The sequence below is a fragment of the Trachurus trachurus genome (genome assembly GCF_905171665.1).
Source record: "Trachurus trachurus genome assembly, chromosome: 23".
Lineage (NCBI taxonomy): Eukaryota > Metazoa > Chordata > Actinopteri > Carangiformes > Carangidae > Trachurus > Trachurus trachurus.
In genome coordinates this window covers 8848184-8864289 of record NC_139912.1, presented here as the reverse complement: position 1 = coordinate 8864289, position 16106 = coordinate 8848184, and the positions used below count along the sequence as shown (strand labels likewise).

The 16106-nt window shown below is 38.6% G+C and overlaps 2 protein-coding genes across 2 annotated transcripts; both read left to right on the top strand.

The window, feature by feature from the left end:
• Nucleotides 1-2989: 2989 nt before the first annotated feature.
• LOC311006537 (C-reactive protein-like) lies at nt 2990-4365 on the top strand (the record flags this gene model as incomplete). The annotated part of the gene is made up of 4 exons (XM_083999383.1): nt 2990-3044; nt 3551-3653; nt 3746-4034; nt 4141-4365. The coding sequence occupies 4 exons, from the start codon at nt 2990-2992 to the stop codon at nt 4363-4365; spliced, it is 672 nt and encodes a 223-aa protein (XP_083855509.1).
• Nucleotides 4366-6557: 2192 nt separating this feature from the next.
• Nucleotides 6558-14908, top strand: LOC311006536 (C-reactive protein-like; the record flags this gene model as incomplete). Its single annotated transcript, XM_083999382.1, has 4 exons — nt 6558-6608; nt 7011-7113; nt 14294-14582; nt 14684-14908. Exons 1-4 carry the CDS (start codon nt 6578-6580, stop codon nt 14906-14908), a joined length of 648 nt encoding a protein of 215 aa, XP_083855508.1. The 5' UTR covers nt 6558-6577.
• Between the last annotated feature and the right edge of the window lie 1198 nt (nt 14909-16106).

The following is a 16106-nucleotide window of genomic DNA, read 5'->3' as shown; positions in this document are numbered from 1 at the left end:
TGCTCCGCTCCGTCCCTCACTGAGGGGCGGGGCTGCCCCGCGGTGCGCGCTCCCTCACATGCACGTCCAGCACGTCCAGAGAGAGAGAAGTAGAAGCTGCTGCCTCGTCAATAACTCTGTGTGTGCCACAGTGTGCCACTCTGTGTGTGCCACTGCCGCGCGTAGATGAGACGTGACAGTGGAGCGAATCTTGTGAGTTATTATAAATCCACCTATTATAAATCCACCTAACCAACATAACTTCCTTGTCGGTTCTGACAAGTCGCCGTCCACTTATTCAACGAGCTTAATATGAGTCATATTTCAGAAAAGCGCTCATTTGTGTTTGTTTAGCTAACTGCTTGTTAAGAGTTAAGCCCCACCCCGTCCTCTGTCTAACATCACCTGAATGTAGTGAACAGCAGCAGCAACAGGAGGAATCACTCACTCAGCTTGATTTCACTGACTGTTTGAATTAGTTTCCAGATATTGAGTTACTGGTAATTGTGACTTTGCTGTTGTAAATATTGCTGCTGTTGGTAAATATGCACAGTAGCAGTCACAGTAGTCATTTCTTGGTTTTGTGTGTGTAGCCTGTAGGCTTAGCCTACTTCTATTTTGCACTTGCACTTTTTTTTTCTGCAAGCCATGTTAATGTGCACCTAATACCATAGCCTTAGCCTACCAGTTCAGAAGTCATGACTGAAATTGGTCCAGCGTGTTGACTGCAGTCCTGAAGGCGTGCAGGCTTTCTCTACCGACTAAATAGTAACTGTAATTTATTTTAATTTATTTATTTTGATATTAAGGCCCGAAAAAATTGTACATACTGCCCTTTTCTGATGTTGAGCCCCTGCCCCTCTATAGTTATGTGCACGTCCCTGACTACACCCTTATTGATAATGATTATCGAGTTACCGTCATTAATTTGTCTCGGATACTGCCGGAACAAGATCCAGCATCTCACCAGTCAGGACCAATATTTGCAGAGGTGTCAAAAATACTCACATTCTGTACTTAAGACGTAACGGTTAACTAAGTCAACATCTTGTCTTACAAAATAAAGTTTGTGCAGTGCCTGCGTGGAGCTGACCTGCTGACACAACTTGTGTCAGCAGGTCAGCTCCACGCAGGCACTGCACAAACTTTATTTTGTAAGACTAGACGTTGACTTAGTTAACCGTTACATGTTGGATATAAACACCAACGTCTTAAGTACAGAATGTGAGTATTTTTGACACCTCTGCAAATATTGGTCCTGACTGGTGAGATGCCGGATCTTGTTCCGGCAGGATCCGAGACAAATTAAGCACGGTAACTCGATAATCATTATCAATAAGGGTATAGTGCTTAGTGTTTATATCCAACATGTCAACTTTTTCCATTCTTCAAGAATAACTGCTTTTAGAGCCTGGATGCTGGATGGAGAGTGATACTCAGTGTGTGTGCAAATTAACACATCGTGTTTGCAATCAATGTAGCACATTTTTTGTACATTGCTTTTCTTCTTTTCATTTCTAACAAACTTGTTTCAGTTTTTGCTATGTGAAATCTGGTACATATGCAGTATCTTTTCTCTCTTGCTTGCTTGCTCCTGATTCGCATAATAAATTACATTTATTATAAATTTTCAATAAATTTCATGACATCGCAAAATCCAGGAGGGTCTGTATACTGTAATGTCCTGCAAAATATATACGTTATATAGAGTATTTAGTATTAGTATTTATGTGGCATTAAAGGGGACATATTATAGAAACACCGCTTTTGGAAGGCTCTTTGGTTTTTGTCTTGCCTTCCGGCCCAAAAAAATCTGTAATTTTCAGGCTCCCTCGGTTGAAATCCATGTGATTTTACCAGCTGTTCCCTCAGTTGTCTGACAATGATGTAACTAGCCGTTCTGAACAGGGCTGTAAAAAAAGAGCTGTGATGTTTGATCCTTGGAATATTTGGACTGAAACATGTCACATACATTTCTTTAAGAGAGCTGGGAACTATTTTAATTGTGGAATAGGGGCATAATATGTCTCCTTTAAGACTTAGATCCGCAATTAAGCTTAAAAACATGAAAGTAACTAACCTTGCTTAGTTCTGAGTTAACAAAATTCAACTAGCAGCACCTCAAAATCTCACCAGTGAAAAGATACAATATCCTGTTGGTTTAATAACCTGTCTAAAAGTGTATATAAAAGAATATATATTTACTTTTTAATGGTATTGAACTTTTTGTCTAACGCTGGGTATAAAAGTGAATTAGCATGCTATATTTTACAAAAGATTTAGCAATTTTATTTACATTTATGATTGTAGGGACAGTACTGCTGAAGTGAAGTGCTGAAGGGAGGTGTGTCAATAGAGAGTGTGAAGTTGTTGGCAGATTTGGTGAGGGATTTGGGACCAATGTGATGCAGATAGAAATGAGAAAGTAACAGGAATTCAATCAGGGCAGAGTAATAAGGATGAAGAAAGACAGGTTGAAAAATGAAATAACATTTGTGCACAAAAATAAACGTTGCCCTGCTGCTGCCTCCTTTTAGCCTGTTCAGGTGTTTGCCAGCACCTGAGCTCAGGAAGGCAGAACAGGGCGGAGATAAAAAGACACACACACATATAGGCCACTCCCCCTGGCCACTAGTAACAACAGCTAATGACTGATTGAATGAAGAGAGAGGGGATGGCAGTCTGTGATTGGTTGGATTAGGTGAAGAAAGGCGGAGCGAGAGGATAGCGGGAGAAGTGGGAAGATGCCTGGAGGCTACTTAAAGAGTCTGAACTTTACACTTTGCTCCATTGCAAAACACACTTGTTTTCAACATCACACTCCAAAATCTCACACGGACTTCAAGGTAAGATCTACATTCGGAAAACTGGATGAATTCACAATAATTGTGTTATTTTTCTTCACATAATTTTATTGTAGAGGCCCAACACCATATGAGAAAATCATGAGTTACTGGTTTTGCTGGATCAAATCAAACTTTCCTCATAACATCTTTTATCTTCCTATCAGATGCAGTTTTTACTTTTGCTCTTGATGCTGACTGGATGTGCTGCAAGTCCTCAAGGTAAAAAAAGAAGGCTTATTCTTCAAGTTAAATGGAGGACAGTATTAAATGTGTTGCCTTTTGTTATTTACCACCAAATTGACTTCATTTGTGCCCCTATATATTCTGCTAAAGTTAAATTCTTCATGCCATTGTATAACACATATGGCATTTATAGCCTCCTTTTATATAAAAAAAGAAAAAGAAAAAAAAGTCATATTGTGTCCCAATATTTATAATTTACAGTCACTAATTAGAGTGTAAAATTGTCCATTCACTGTAAATAAATTGACACGATGGTGCTCATTCCATTTTTCGAATTATTTATTGAGCTGTGCAAAACAATAAGCAAACCACAAGGGTAAATGGAGAATCAAAACGATATTAAACACCTAACAGAATGTCTATTTTTTTCACAATATTTGCAGTTGTCATTGTTCCTTAAAAACACTTCTGTATTTTTTGTTGTTGCAATTTCCTTTGATAGTGAAGAGGAAAAGGATTAAAAACATAATCTCTCTTTTCAGATCTGTCAGGTAAAATGTTCACGTTCCCAGAAGAAACCGCAAAATCTCACGTGAAGCTGAATGCGCCACAGCAGACCTTCAGTGCTGTTACCGTCTGTCACAGGTAGTGTTAAATGTGCAAATGCACAAAAGAACAAAGTGTATCTCCAATTGTCAAAAGTTTCATGTATAATGACATTTCTGTAATGCTCATAGGTCCTTTACAGACCTCAAAAGAGGCCACGCTCTTTTCTCTTTGGCCACACCCACGTCAGACAATGGCTTCGTGATATTTTGGGCTCAGAATGAGATTGGGCCCTATGTCAACAATAAAGGTTTACTATATGAGGGACTGGACTACAAGCTGAACACGTGGCACTCTATTTGCTCCACATGGGACTCTGCCTCTGGACTGGTTCAAGTGTGGTTTGATGGACAACCTTTGGCACGGAAATTCATCTCTGGATCCAGCATCAAAGGACCTGCTATTATTATTCTGGGACAGGTACATCTTTTTTACAGTAATAAGAACATATTGCAAATATTTCAGAATAATGCTTATAAAATAACACTTTAATTTACTGTAATTCAAATGTCTGTGCTCTTTACAGGAGCAGGATACATATGGTGGTAAGTTTGATGCTAAGCAGTCTTTCGTCGGCATGATGACTGATGTCCACATGTGGGACTACATCCTTTCCCCCTGTGAGATCCACAACTACATGGACGAGAGAAGCTTCACTCCGGGAAACGTACTCAATTGGAAAGCACTGCAGTTCCAGATCACGGGCAGAGTGCTGATAGAGGACATAATTGAGAGATGTCATTACAATTAAAAACACTTAGAGAGAATAAGAATAATGATTATGGAAGAGGTTCTGATTTGTTTCTATCTTTCATAATCCAACAATATAATAATTATTAGCAAACGTTTATTTTTGGGGGCTTTTTTGGCCTTTAATGGATAGGACAGTTGAGAGAGAGACAGGAAATGGGAGGTAGAGGGGGGGGGGGGGGGGGGGGTGACACGCAGGATAAGGCCGCTTGATGCAGAATTTGAACTGGGGCCGCCTGCAGTTAGGACGAGCCTCAACACATGGGGCAGGTGCTCTACCAACTGAGCTAAACACCGCCCCAATTATTAGCAAACTTGTGTGATTGAATACTGTCAAGAAAAGTGGTGGTGAGACGGCTAATGTCTGACTTCATTGTAGCTTTGTAAACAAAAATGAGACAGATGTGTAATTTTTCTTCTATTACCTTCCATTCTCTTCGTGTGCACTTAAAATCACACACCCATAATTTCCTAATTTAATGGGCTATCAATCAATCAAATCAATGGGCAATCAAGAAATTATAACTTGCAAAGAGAAAAATAATAATAAAAAAAAGAATTGTTGTTGCAGTTGCTGGTGTGTTTGACTCATTCTGCATACCCTCCAAAGATGCAGTCTGAAAAGGGCTGTTCTGAGCGGATGAAAAAAGAGCTGTGATGTTTGATCCTTGGAGTATTTGGACTGAAACATGTCACAGACATGTCTTTAAGACAGCTGGGAACTGTTTTACTTGTGGAAAAGGGGCATAATATATCTCCTTTAAGACTTAGATCTGCAATTAAGCCTACAAACATGAAAGCTAACCTTGCTTTACTACTACTAACATTAACTAGCAGCACCTCAAAATCTCACCAGTGAAAACATACCATATCCTGTTGGTTTAATAACCTGTCTAAAAGTGTATACAAAAAATTATATTTAGTTTTTAATGGTATTGAACTTTTCGTCTAACACTGGGTATAAAAGTGAATTAGCATGCTATATTTTACAAAAGATTTAGCTATTTTATTTACATTTATGATTGTAGGGACAGTTCTGCTGAAGTGAAGTGCTGAAGGGAGGTGTCAATAGAGAGCGTGAAGTTGTTGGCAGATTTGTGAGGGATTTGGGACCAATGGAATTCAATCAGGACAGACTAATAAGGATGAAGAAAGACAGGTTGAAAAATGAAATAACATTTGTGCACAAGAATAAACTTTGCCGCCCCTGCTGCTGCCTCCTTTTAGCCTGCTCAGGTGATTGCCAGCACCTGAGCTCAGGAAGGCAGAACAGGGCGGAGACAGAAACACACACACATAGGCCACTCCACCTGGCCACAAGTAGAGCACTGGAAAAGAGAGTAACGACACCACCATTGACTCCCGTGCTAAGGGTTTTGCGCCCCGAGTGGCAGGATATGGGCATTGCAAAAGCGCCCAGAAAACCCATTCACTCCAATGTATGTGTGTTGCCCATTTGCTTGTAAATTGATGAAAACGGCTGTGTTTTTGTTTTAGGTGTCTTGGTCATATCAAATTATACTTATAATTTGTTCATTACAAAATGTAGATTGAAACATTAATGTAGACAACTGTTGTTGTTTTTTACTCGCCTATGTGTTAATGTTTATCTGTAAATGGTCCTCAATGATGCTATTAACGTGGGTGATCTATAAATGTCCTTAAAATATTGAAAATACCACACTTGCTCATTCACCAACAATGCAGAGATGTCAGTTCTTGGTGCTTTTGCAATATTCATATTCTGCCATCAGGAGGCGCTTCCATTGGACCAATGCGTGTCGTTACTCTCTTTTCCAGTGCTCTACCCCAGACTAGCTAATGACTGATTGGAAGAAGAGAGAGGGGATGGCAGTCTGTGATTGGTTGGATTAGGTGAAGAAAGGCGGAGCGAGAGGATAGCGGAAGAAATGGGAAGAGGCTGGAGGCATTGTCTTCCTGTCTGAACTTTCACTTTACTCCATTACAAAACACACTTGTTTTCAACATCACACTCCAAAATCTCACACGGACTTCAAGGTAAGATCTACATTCGGAAAACTGGATGAATTCACAATAATGGTGTTATTTTTCATTAGGCTACATAACTTTATTGTAGAGGTCCAACACAAATATGAGTGAATCATGAGTTACTGGTTTTGCTGGATCAAATCAAACTTTCCTCATAACATCTTTTATCTTCCTATCAGATGCAGTTTTTACTTTTGCTCTTGATGCTGACTGGATGTGCTGCAAGTCCTCAAGGTAAAAAAAGAAGGCTTATTCTTCAAGTTAAATGGAGGACAGTATTAAATGTGTTGCCTTTTGTTATTTAGCTACCATCAAATTGACTTCATTTGTGCCCCTATATATTCTGCTAAAATTAAATTCTTCATGACATTTAAAAAAAACATGTGGTATTTATAGCCTCCTTTTATCTAAAAAGAAAAAAGAAAAAAAAAATGCAAATAAACCTGAATTATTTATTGAGCTGTGCAAACTGGACAAAACAATAAGCAAACCACAAGGGTAAATAGAGAATCAAAACGATATTAATCAGGTAACATATTGTAATGTTTTTTTTGTTTCGTTTTTTTGCAATTTCCTTTGATAGTGAAGAGGAAAAGGATTAATTACATAGTAAAAACATAATGTCTCTCTTTTCAGATCTGTCAGGTAAAATGTTCACGTTCCCAGAAGAAACCGCACAATCTCACGTGAGGCTGAATGCGCCACAGCAGACCTTCAGTGCTGTTACCGTCTGTCACAGGTAGTGTTAAATGTGCAAATGCACAAAGTGTATCTCCAACTGTCAAAAGTTTTCATGTCATTTAATGACATTTCTGTAATGCTCATAGGTCCTTTACAGACCTCAAAAGAGAACACGCTCTTTTCTCTTTGGCCACACCCAAGACAATCAATGGCTTCTTGATTTACTGGGCTCAGAATGAGATTAGGCCCCATGTCAATAATAAAAGGAGAGAATATGGGGGACTGGACTACAAGATGAACATGTGGCACTCTATCTGCTCCACATGGGACTCTGCCTCTGGACTGGTTCAAGTGTGGTTTGATGGACAACCTTTGACACGGAAATTCATCTCTGAATCCAGCATCACAGAAACTGCTATTATTATTCTAGGACAGGTACAGCTTTTTTAATAAGAATATTTTGCAAATATTTCAGAATAATACTTATAAAGTAACACTTTAATTTACTGCTCTTTACAGGAGCAGGATTCCCCTGGTGGCGGGTTTGATGCTATGGAGTCTTTCGTCGGCATGATGACTGATGTCCACATGTGGGACTACATCCTGTCCCCCTGTGAGATTCAGAACTACGTGGGCAAGGAAAGCTTCACTCTGGGAAACGTACTCAATTGGAAAGCACTGGACTTCCAGATCACGGGCAGAGTGCTGATAGAGGACATAATTGAGAGATGTCACAACAATTAAAAACACTTAGGAGAGAATAAGAATAATGATTATGGAAGAGGTTCTGATTTGTTTCTTTCTTTCATAATCCAACAATATAATAATTATTAGCAAACTTGTGTGATTGAATACTGTCAAGAAAAGTTGCATCCTTGTGCTTACTGGAAAAAGGTTTTTCTTCAAGTGGTGAGATGGCTAATGTCTGACTTCATTGTAGCTTTGTAAACAAAAATGAGACAGATGTGTCATTTTTCTTCTATTACCTTCCATTCTCTTCGTGTGCACTTAAAATCACTACTATAATTTCCTGATTTAATGGGCAATCAATCAATCAAATCAATGGGTAATCAAGAAATTATAACTTGCAAAGAGAAAAATAATAATAAAAAAAAAAAAGAATTGTTGTTGCAGTTGCTGGTGTGTTTGATTCATTCTGCATACCCTCCAAAGATGCAGCCCCCCCCCAAAAAAAGTTGCTGTTTCAACTTAGTTTTGATATTTACATTAATTGATCTGATCCTGGCCTTTTTTTTTTGGTTTTTTTTTTTTTTAGACACGGACATAAACCATATCTTCATTCAACTGGACAACCTTGTAGTTCCCTCTGTACAGTATGTGAATGGAGCTACTTGGCAGAGGGCTTAGGTTTCTTTATGCTTCATCACTTCTCACTGTTTTTTTAATAATAAATCACTTTTTTTTTTTTTTATTGTTTATTCAAGTCACTCAGTGCTGCCAGTCTTTCAATCAGTACAATGACTAGTCTCTCTCATGGATCTATTCTACATAATGAGATGGATGTCTAAGGCTGGTGAAAAAGCCATAATAGTGGTACATTGTTCTATTTTCTATCAAGATGAAACAAACATGATCCTTAAGCTAATAACACAAATGGACTCAATTGACAATTCTGTCCATTGGCTTTCCATCTAATATGTTTTTCACTCTGGTTCTACCCCAGAAACACCTAGGTGTTGTGAAAAGATGTGACTAGCTTGGGGTGCATGAACAGAGAAATCGAAAAATACAGTCTGCTGTCCAAAACACACAACTTGAATTTTATATTTTATTTCATTTGGAGGCTTTCACGCTACATAGCCCCAGCTGTTTAGTTTGGCAGTTTTACAACTTCATGCTCACATGTGCAGTGAATAGGTCAGGGTAAGTAATGTACTGTAAATGAGTCCAAACTAAGTACACAGGCAAAGTGTGTCTATGATACATACACTTTTGATGGTTTGATAAGCAGATAGATGCTGCTGTTCTGTCAAGTGGGTTATAGAAAACAAGCTGAAGCTGAATGTCTTCAAGGCAAAATGCATGGTAGCCTACTGGGCTCTAAAAATGCTCTCAGGTCAAATCAAGATTTGTGCCTCTGAAAGAAGCCAAGTTGCTGAGTGGCACCATTGATGGACTGGTAGCATGGTCCAGTGACCAAAATGAGCAGAGGTATCTCTGTAACAAGAAGTGTTGGCTTCTTGACTGAGAGTAATATTAAACTGGTTACAGACTTTAGTCCTGTCCCAACAGCTGTTATAGTATGACCAGGGAGACCGTTGATGTATGTATTTTAGTCTCTATAACAGTGATGTTATTGATTAATATTGAAGTGATCATTATTTCCAATAAAAAATCACCAAAATTAGCCTATGCAAAAGCATATTTTTACAGAACAGCTGTTGTAGTATGAATATGAGGAGACCATTGATGTGTGTAGTGATTTTAGAGTCTCTGTTCTTTAGTGGAGTTATTGATTTTTATTTGCAGCGTCTTGTTCTTGTCTTGTAGTTTGCAGATGACCCCTGCGCACTCGACCGGCTGCCGGTGTTATTAATCAAATGGAATAATATCAAATCATTCCATACTAGACTTGGTGTTGTCCTTAAAAATCATATCAGGTCATACAAATACCAATTGTAGTAGATTTTGTTTTGTGGTGTATTCATTTTTGCTTCAACTAATTTAAAGCAGAAGTGAGTGATATATTTGTGTTAATATAAGTCTTAAATAGTTATATCTTCCGACAGCAATCACTTACATAGAGTGTTTGGACTGAAACACGGGTCTCTCAGTCCCTCTGCTCTGCTCTGAGCCGAAGAGAAAACATTTATCGTATCCTACAGTTTTTATCCAATGAGGAGAGAGAACGGCATGCAGGGCTGTGTGTGCAGCCAAGGAACGCCGTGAATGTGGTGACGTAGCGACGAGGACTGTTATGGTGCGTTCAAGGAAACTCGTATTTTTCCGACCGTGAAGTCGTACCAGTTCGATCTGGTACGAGTTCACCGGTCGGAAGTTACGAGTGGCCGTTATAGTGACTTTCACCGGTAAAACAGGTCGGAAAAACACGAGTGGGTTGCCTGGAACGCTACAAAGTCGTAAGTTGTGACTTGAAGCTGTAATTTACGATTTCAAAAGCCTGCATGGAACGCAGCATTAGCGAAAACGACCGGATCACTCACTTCTGCTTTAAGTAAAACTAAAGATTTTGTAATCTAAGTAATATGATTAACCTTATTTCATTTTCTGAGTTAAACAAATGTTTTATAAAACTTAGTCTTGTCAAGATTTAGCAAATTGTTCTTGTGTTCATTCAGATATTGATTTAAATCTTACTTTTTAAAGGGTGTGTACTCATTTATGCTGAGCACTATATGTCCAGGAGACTTTGTCCCGTCCTCATGATGCGAGCGAGGGATAATCAGATGGTAGAATAGATTTAGAGATGAAGATAGTCACAGTCAGCTCCACGCAGACACTGCGCAAACTTTATTTTGTACGGCTAGATGTTGACTTAGTGAACCGTGACATGTTGGATATAAACACACTAACACTTCCACTTACTGGGAGTACAAAATGTTGAGACTTCGGCAAATATTGGTCCTGACTGGTGAGGTACCGGATCTTGTTCCGGCAGGATCCGGGACAAATTAAGCATAGTAACTAAATAATCATTATAGATAAGGGTGAGTATAGTGCTTAGTGTTTATATCCAACATGTCGTCTTTTTCCATTCTTCAAGAATGACTGCTTATAGAGCCTGGATGCTGGATGGATTTCTGAATATCCGGTTCTGGGTACCCCAGCTTTGAACAGTTTTTTAGGGGGTTTCCCACAGGAGTTGAATTTCAACATTTTAACATGTGATTTAAACACAATGGTGAAGAAATTTCTTGGTAAGGATTTAGTTGCCAGTTTTTCATATGTTTCCCTTACTAATAGACATCACTATAATACCTGACAGGCTTCCAGCTGTCATTTCACTTTACCACGGCCTAGAACCAATGGTAAGCACGTAAGAATACAGTCTTCCAGTATATAGAGCCGTATCATATTGGAATAGACTACCCCCTTCATTCAATTGTTATTGAAAATAAATCAAGATTCAAAAAGAAACTCAAAAACGCTGTAATGCACAGAGAAATTACGTTTTAGACCAATTTTATCACTAGCTTACTGCTTCGCTGTATAAAGTTGTTTGTCTTGCTTTTAAATGGACCCCAGGAAGAACAGTCTTCTCTATGGTGATGACTGATGGAGAACCATACACAATCAGAAATGAACAATAAACAATCAGTAAAACTACTAGATCATATTAAAAAGTTTGATACTGGTGTCTAAGGCTGGTAATTAACAACGGCCTACACATCTATGGACACATGGATTATCTTGTTGTCTGTTTTCAGGGTGACTATTGCATCTCTGTGCATTGTTGTAGTGAGTTGTTCTTATTTTCTGCTGCACCCACAATAATATAGTATTTTTCTTGGACCAACAACTTTAATACTCTCAACTGTATCAGTTGCGTAAGTATTGAAATAGCCTATAAAACCACTGTAATTTGTACAAACAGTCATGAGCTGCTATCTTCCAGCATGGGGATACAAAGTGACTTTAAACTACTTGTTGCCAGCTAGAAGATTGTTATTGTTTCATCCATTTATCTCCAGGGAGAATCTAAAGCTTCTGCACAGTAGAAATAACATGTGGTATAAGACATCACATAAAAAAGAGAGAGAGCTGAAACACCAAAGAGGAATAAGAGGCAGTTAAAAAAAGACAGTAAGATGTGGATTTACTGTTTATGTCCGCATCCCTATCAGGCTCTAGATGTCCCACTCCTGCTGACAACAACGGCACAGCCAGCGTAGGATGAAATACAGACTGGCCCTTTCCAGCTGTCCTCCATGAACCCCATTTTGTTTTTCTATGATAAAAAAAACTTTATCCAATGAGGAGAAAGAACGGCATAAAGGGGCGGTCCTCTCTGTGTGTGCACGCCAATGGGACAGTTGCATAGACTTTTTTTTTTTTTTTTGGCAAATTTTATTGACAAGTCAAGAATTACATTTAGTATGAATTACAGAACAAAGAACAATACAATGCTAGGGGGTCGCGGTATTCAAAATAGTATACAAAACATTGCTATTAATCCAATAAAATATTATATAAAATGTATAACTCAGGGGTTTTAATAGCTTTTTTGTTTGATGAATATTGGATAGTTGTGAAGTATTGTTTGAGTTCCTTCTCAAAAGTTAAAAATGATGGATTGTGATTAGCGAATTTGGATTTGTGTATGTGGTATTTTGTAAGTAGAACAAGCAGGTTGATGATGTAATAATGATCTTTGTTGTTCGCTGGAAAGGAGTGGAACCCAAACAGCACATTCACATATGTAAGAGACACACCAGACAAGATATTCTGAGAAATAAAAGTACAAACATTCAGTTGCATAGACTGCGGACGATGCGCGTGCATGTGGTGACGTAGGGACGAGGGCGGGGACTGCTAACTCCATCCGCTGACAGGAAGTTAGCCAAAACGACCGGATCGCTTACTTCTGCTTTAACAAAATCCAACTAGCAGCACCTCAAAATCTCACCAGTGAAAACATACAATATCCTGTTGGTTTAATAACCTGTCTAAAAATAAAAAAAATTATATTTACTTTTTAATGGTATTTAACTTTTCATCTAACGCTGGGTATAAAAGTGAATTAGCATGCTATATTTTACTAAAGATTTAGCAATTTTATTTACATTTATGATTGTAGGGTTAAGTGCTGAAGGGAGGTGTGTCAATAGAGAGCGTGAAGTTGTTGGCAGATTCGGTGAGGGATTTGGGACCAATGTGATGCAGATACGTAGAAATGGGGAAGTAACAGGAATTCAATCAGGATAGAGTAATGAGGATGAAGAAAGACAGGTTGAAAAATGGAATAACATTTGTGCACAAAAATAAACTTTGCTGCTGCCTCCTTTTGTCCTGCTCAGGTGTTTGCCAGCACCTGAGCTCAGGAAGGCAGAACCGGGCGGAGACAGAAAGACACACACACATATAGGCCACACCCCCTGGCCACAAGTAACAGCAGCTGGATTAGGTGAAGAAAGGCGGAGCGAGAGGATAGCGGGAGAAGTGGGAAGATGCCTGGAGGCTACTTAAAGAGTTATCTTCCTGTCTGAACTTTCACTTTGCTCCATTACAAAACACACTTGTTTTCAACATCACACTCCAAAATCTCACACGGACTTCAAGGTAAGATCTACATTTGGAAAACTGGATGAATTCACAATAATTGTGTTATTTTTCGTTACATTACTTTATTGTAGAGGTCCAACACAAATATGAGTGAATCATGAGTTACTGGTTTTGCTGGATCACATCAAACTTTCCACATAACATCTTTTATCTTCCTATCAGATGCAGTTTTTACTTTTGCTCTTGATGCTGACTGGATGTGCTGCAAGTCCTCAAGGTAAAAAAAGAAGGCTTATTCTTCAAGTAAAATGGAGTATTAAATGTGTTGCCTTTTGTTATTTACCACCAAATTGACTTCATTTGTGCCCCTATAGCCTATATTCTGCTAAAATTAAATTCTTCATGACATTTTATAACCCATATGGTATTTATAGCCTCCTTTTATCTAAAAAAAAAGTCATCATTTTTTCCCCAATATTTATAATTTACAGTCACTAATTAGGGTGTAAAATTGTCCATTCACTGTAAATAAATTGACACGGTGGTGCTCATTCCATTTTTTTGTTCATACACCAAAAACGTATTCTACTATTTGCAATAAACCTGAATTATTTATTGAGCTGTGCAAAACTGGACAAAACAATAAGCAAACCACAAGGGTAAATGGAGAATCAAAACGATATTAATCAGGTAACAGAATGTCTATCTTTTTCACAAGATTTGCAGTTGTCATTGTTCCTTAAAAACACTTCTGTTATGTATTTTTTTGTTGTTGCAATTTCATTTGATAGTGGGTAAGGATTAAAAAAATATTAAAAACATACTGTCTCTCTTTTCAGATCTGTCAGGTAAAATGTTCACGTTCCCACAAGAAACCGCAAAATCTCACGTGAGGCTGAATGCACCACAGCAGACCTTCAGTGCTGTAACCGTCTGTCACAGGTAGTGTTAAATGTGCAAATGCACAAAAGAACAAAGTGTATCTCTAATTGTGAAAAATTACATGTATAATGACATTTCTGTAATGCTCATAGGTCCTTTACAGACCTCAAAAGAGACCACGCTCTTTTCTCTTTGGCTACACCCAAGACAACCAATGGCTTCTTGATATTCTGGGCTCAGAATGAGATTCGGCCCCATGTCGATAATAAAATGAGAGGATATGGGGGACTGGACTACAAGCTGAACATGTGGCACTCTATCTGCTCCACATGGGACTCTGCCTCTGGACTGGTTCAAGTGTGGTTTGATGGACAACCTTTGGCACGGAAATTCATCTCTGGATCCAGCATCAAAGGACCTGCTATTATTATTCTAGGACAGGTACAGCTTTTTTAGTAAGATCATATTGCATATATTTCAGAATAATGCTTATAAAATAACACTTTAATTTACTGTAATTCAAATGTCTGTGCTCTTTACAGGAGCAGGATTCCCATGGCGGTGGGTTTGATGCTAAGCAGTCTTTCGTCGGCATGATGACTGATGTCCACATGTGGGACTACATCCTGTCCCCCTGTGAGATCCACAACTACATGGACGAGGAAAGCTTCACTCCGGGAAACGTGATCAATTGGAAAGCACTGCAGTTCAAGATCATGGGCAGAGTGCTGATAGAGGACATCATTGAGAGATGTCACTGCAATTAAAAACACTTAGAGAGTATAAGAATAATGATTATGGAAGAGGTTCTGATTTTTTTCTTTCTTTCATAATCCAACAATATAATAATTATTAGCAAACTTGTGTGATTGAATACTGTCAAGAAAAGTTGCATCCTTGTGCTAACTGGAAAAAGGTTTTTCTTCAAGTGGTGAGATGGCTAATGTCTGACTTCATTGTAGCTTTGTAAACAAAAATGAGACAGATGTGTCATTTTTCTTCTATTACCTTCCATTCTCTTCGTGTGCACTTAAAATCACACACCCATAATTTCCTAATTTAATGGGTAACCAATCAATCAAATCAATGGGCAATCAAGAAATTATAACTTGCAAAGAGAAAAATAATAATAAAAAAAAGAATTGTTGCAGTTGCTGGTGTGTTTGATTCATTCTGCATACCCTCCAAAGATGCAGTCTGAAAAGGGCTGTTCTGAGCGGATGAAAAAAGAGCTGTGATGTTTGATCCTTGGAGTATTTGGACTGAAACATGTCACAGACATGTCTTTAAGACAGCTGGGAACTATTTTACTTGTGGAAAAGGGGCATAATATATCTCCTTTAAACCAACACTAAGGAACTTTTCAACCTTCATATTATATTTTCATAACTTTTGTGATGGTACATCGACTTACAACAGGTTGAATGACACCTTTGTCATGGCCTGAGGGGGTCTGTATCGCCTTCACTGGCACTAAGCAGTTTTGAGGAGCATGGTAGGAATCCGGCTCTCACTTAGTTTCACTTTCACTTTCGTGAGGAGGGAGCAGCAATGCGGCCCCTTTCCGTCGGATTGTGTATGTGTGTTTACTGTGAAATGATCCGCTGGTAACAGAAACTTAGTTTGGACGTCTTCTGTTAATTTCCATGCACCAGAAGATCAAGATGTTTATGGCGCTACGCGCTAGTGCTCATGGGAAATGGAGTCTTCCTTCAGGCAAAACACTACCGCTTTGGGCCACTGGCGCCGCCAAACTCAACCAAAATTGAAAGTTCTTTAGTACTGCTTTAAGACTTAGATCCGCAATTACAGTTTTTCTCTGTTGGTTTGGCTCATTTCTTGAAACAGAAATTACATTCTTAAAACTATAAGACCATTTGGCCAAACAGTCTTACAGTTCTGCACAACATTACAGCTCACTAGCAAAAGCGCATATCTCTCCCAAAACTGTTCACACATGCTTCA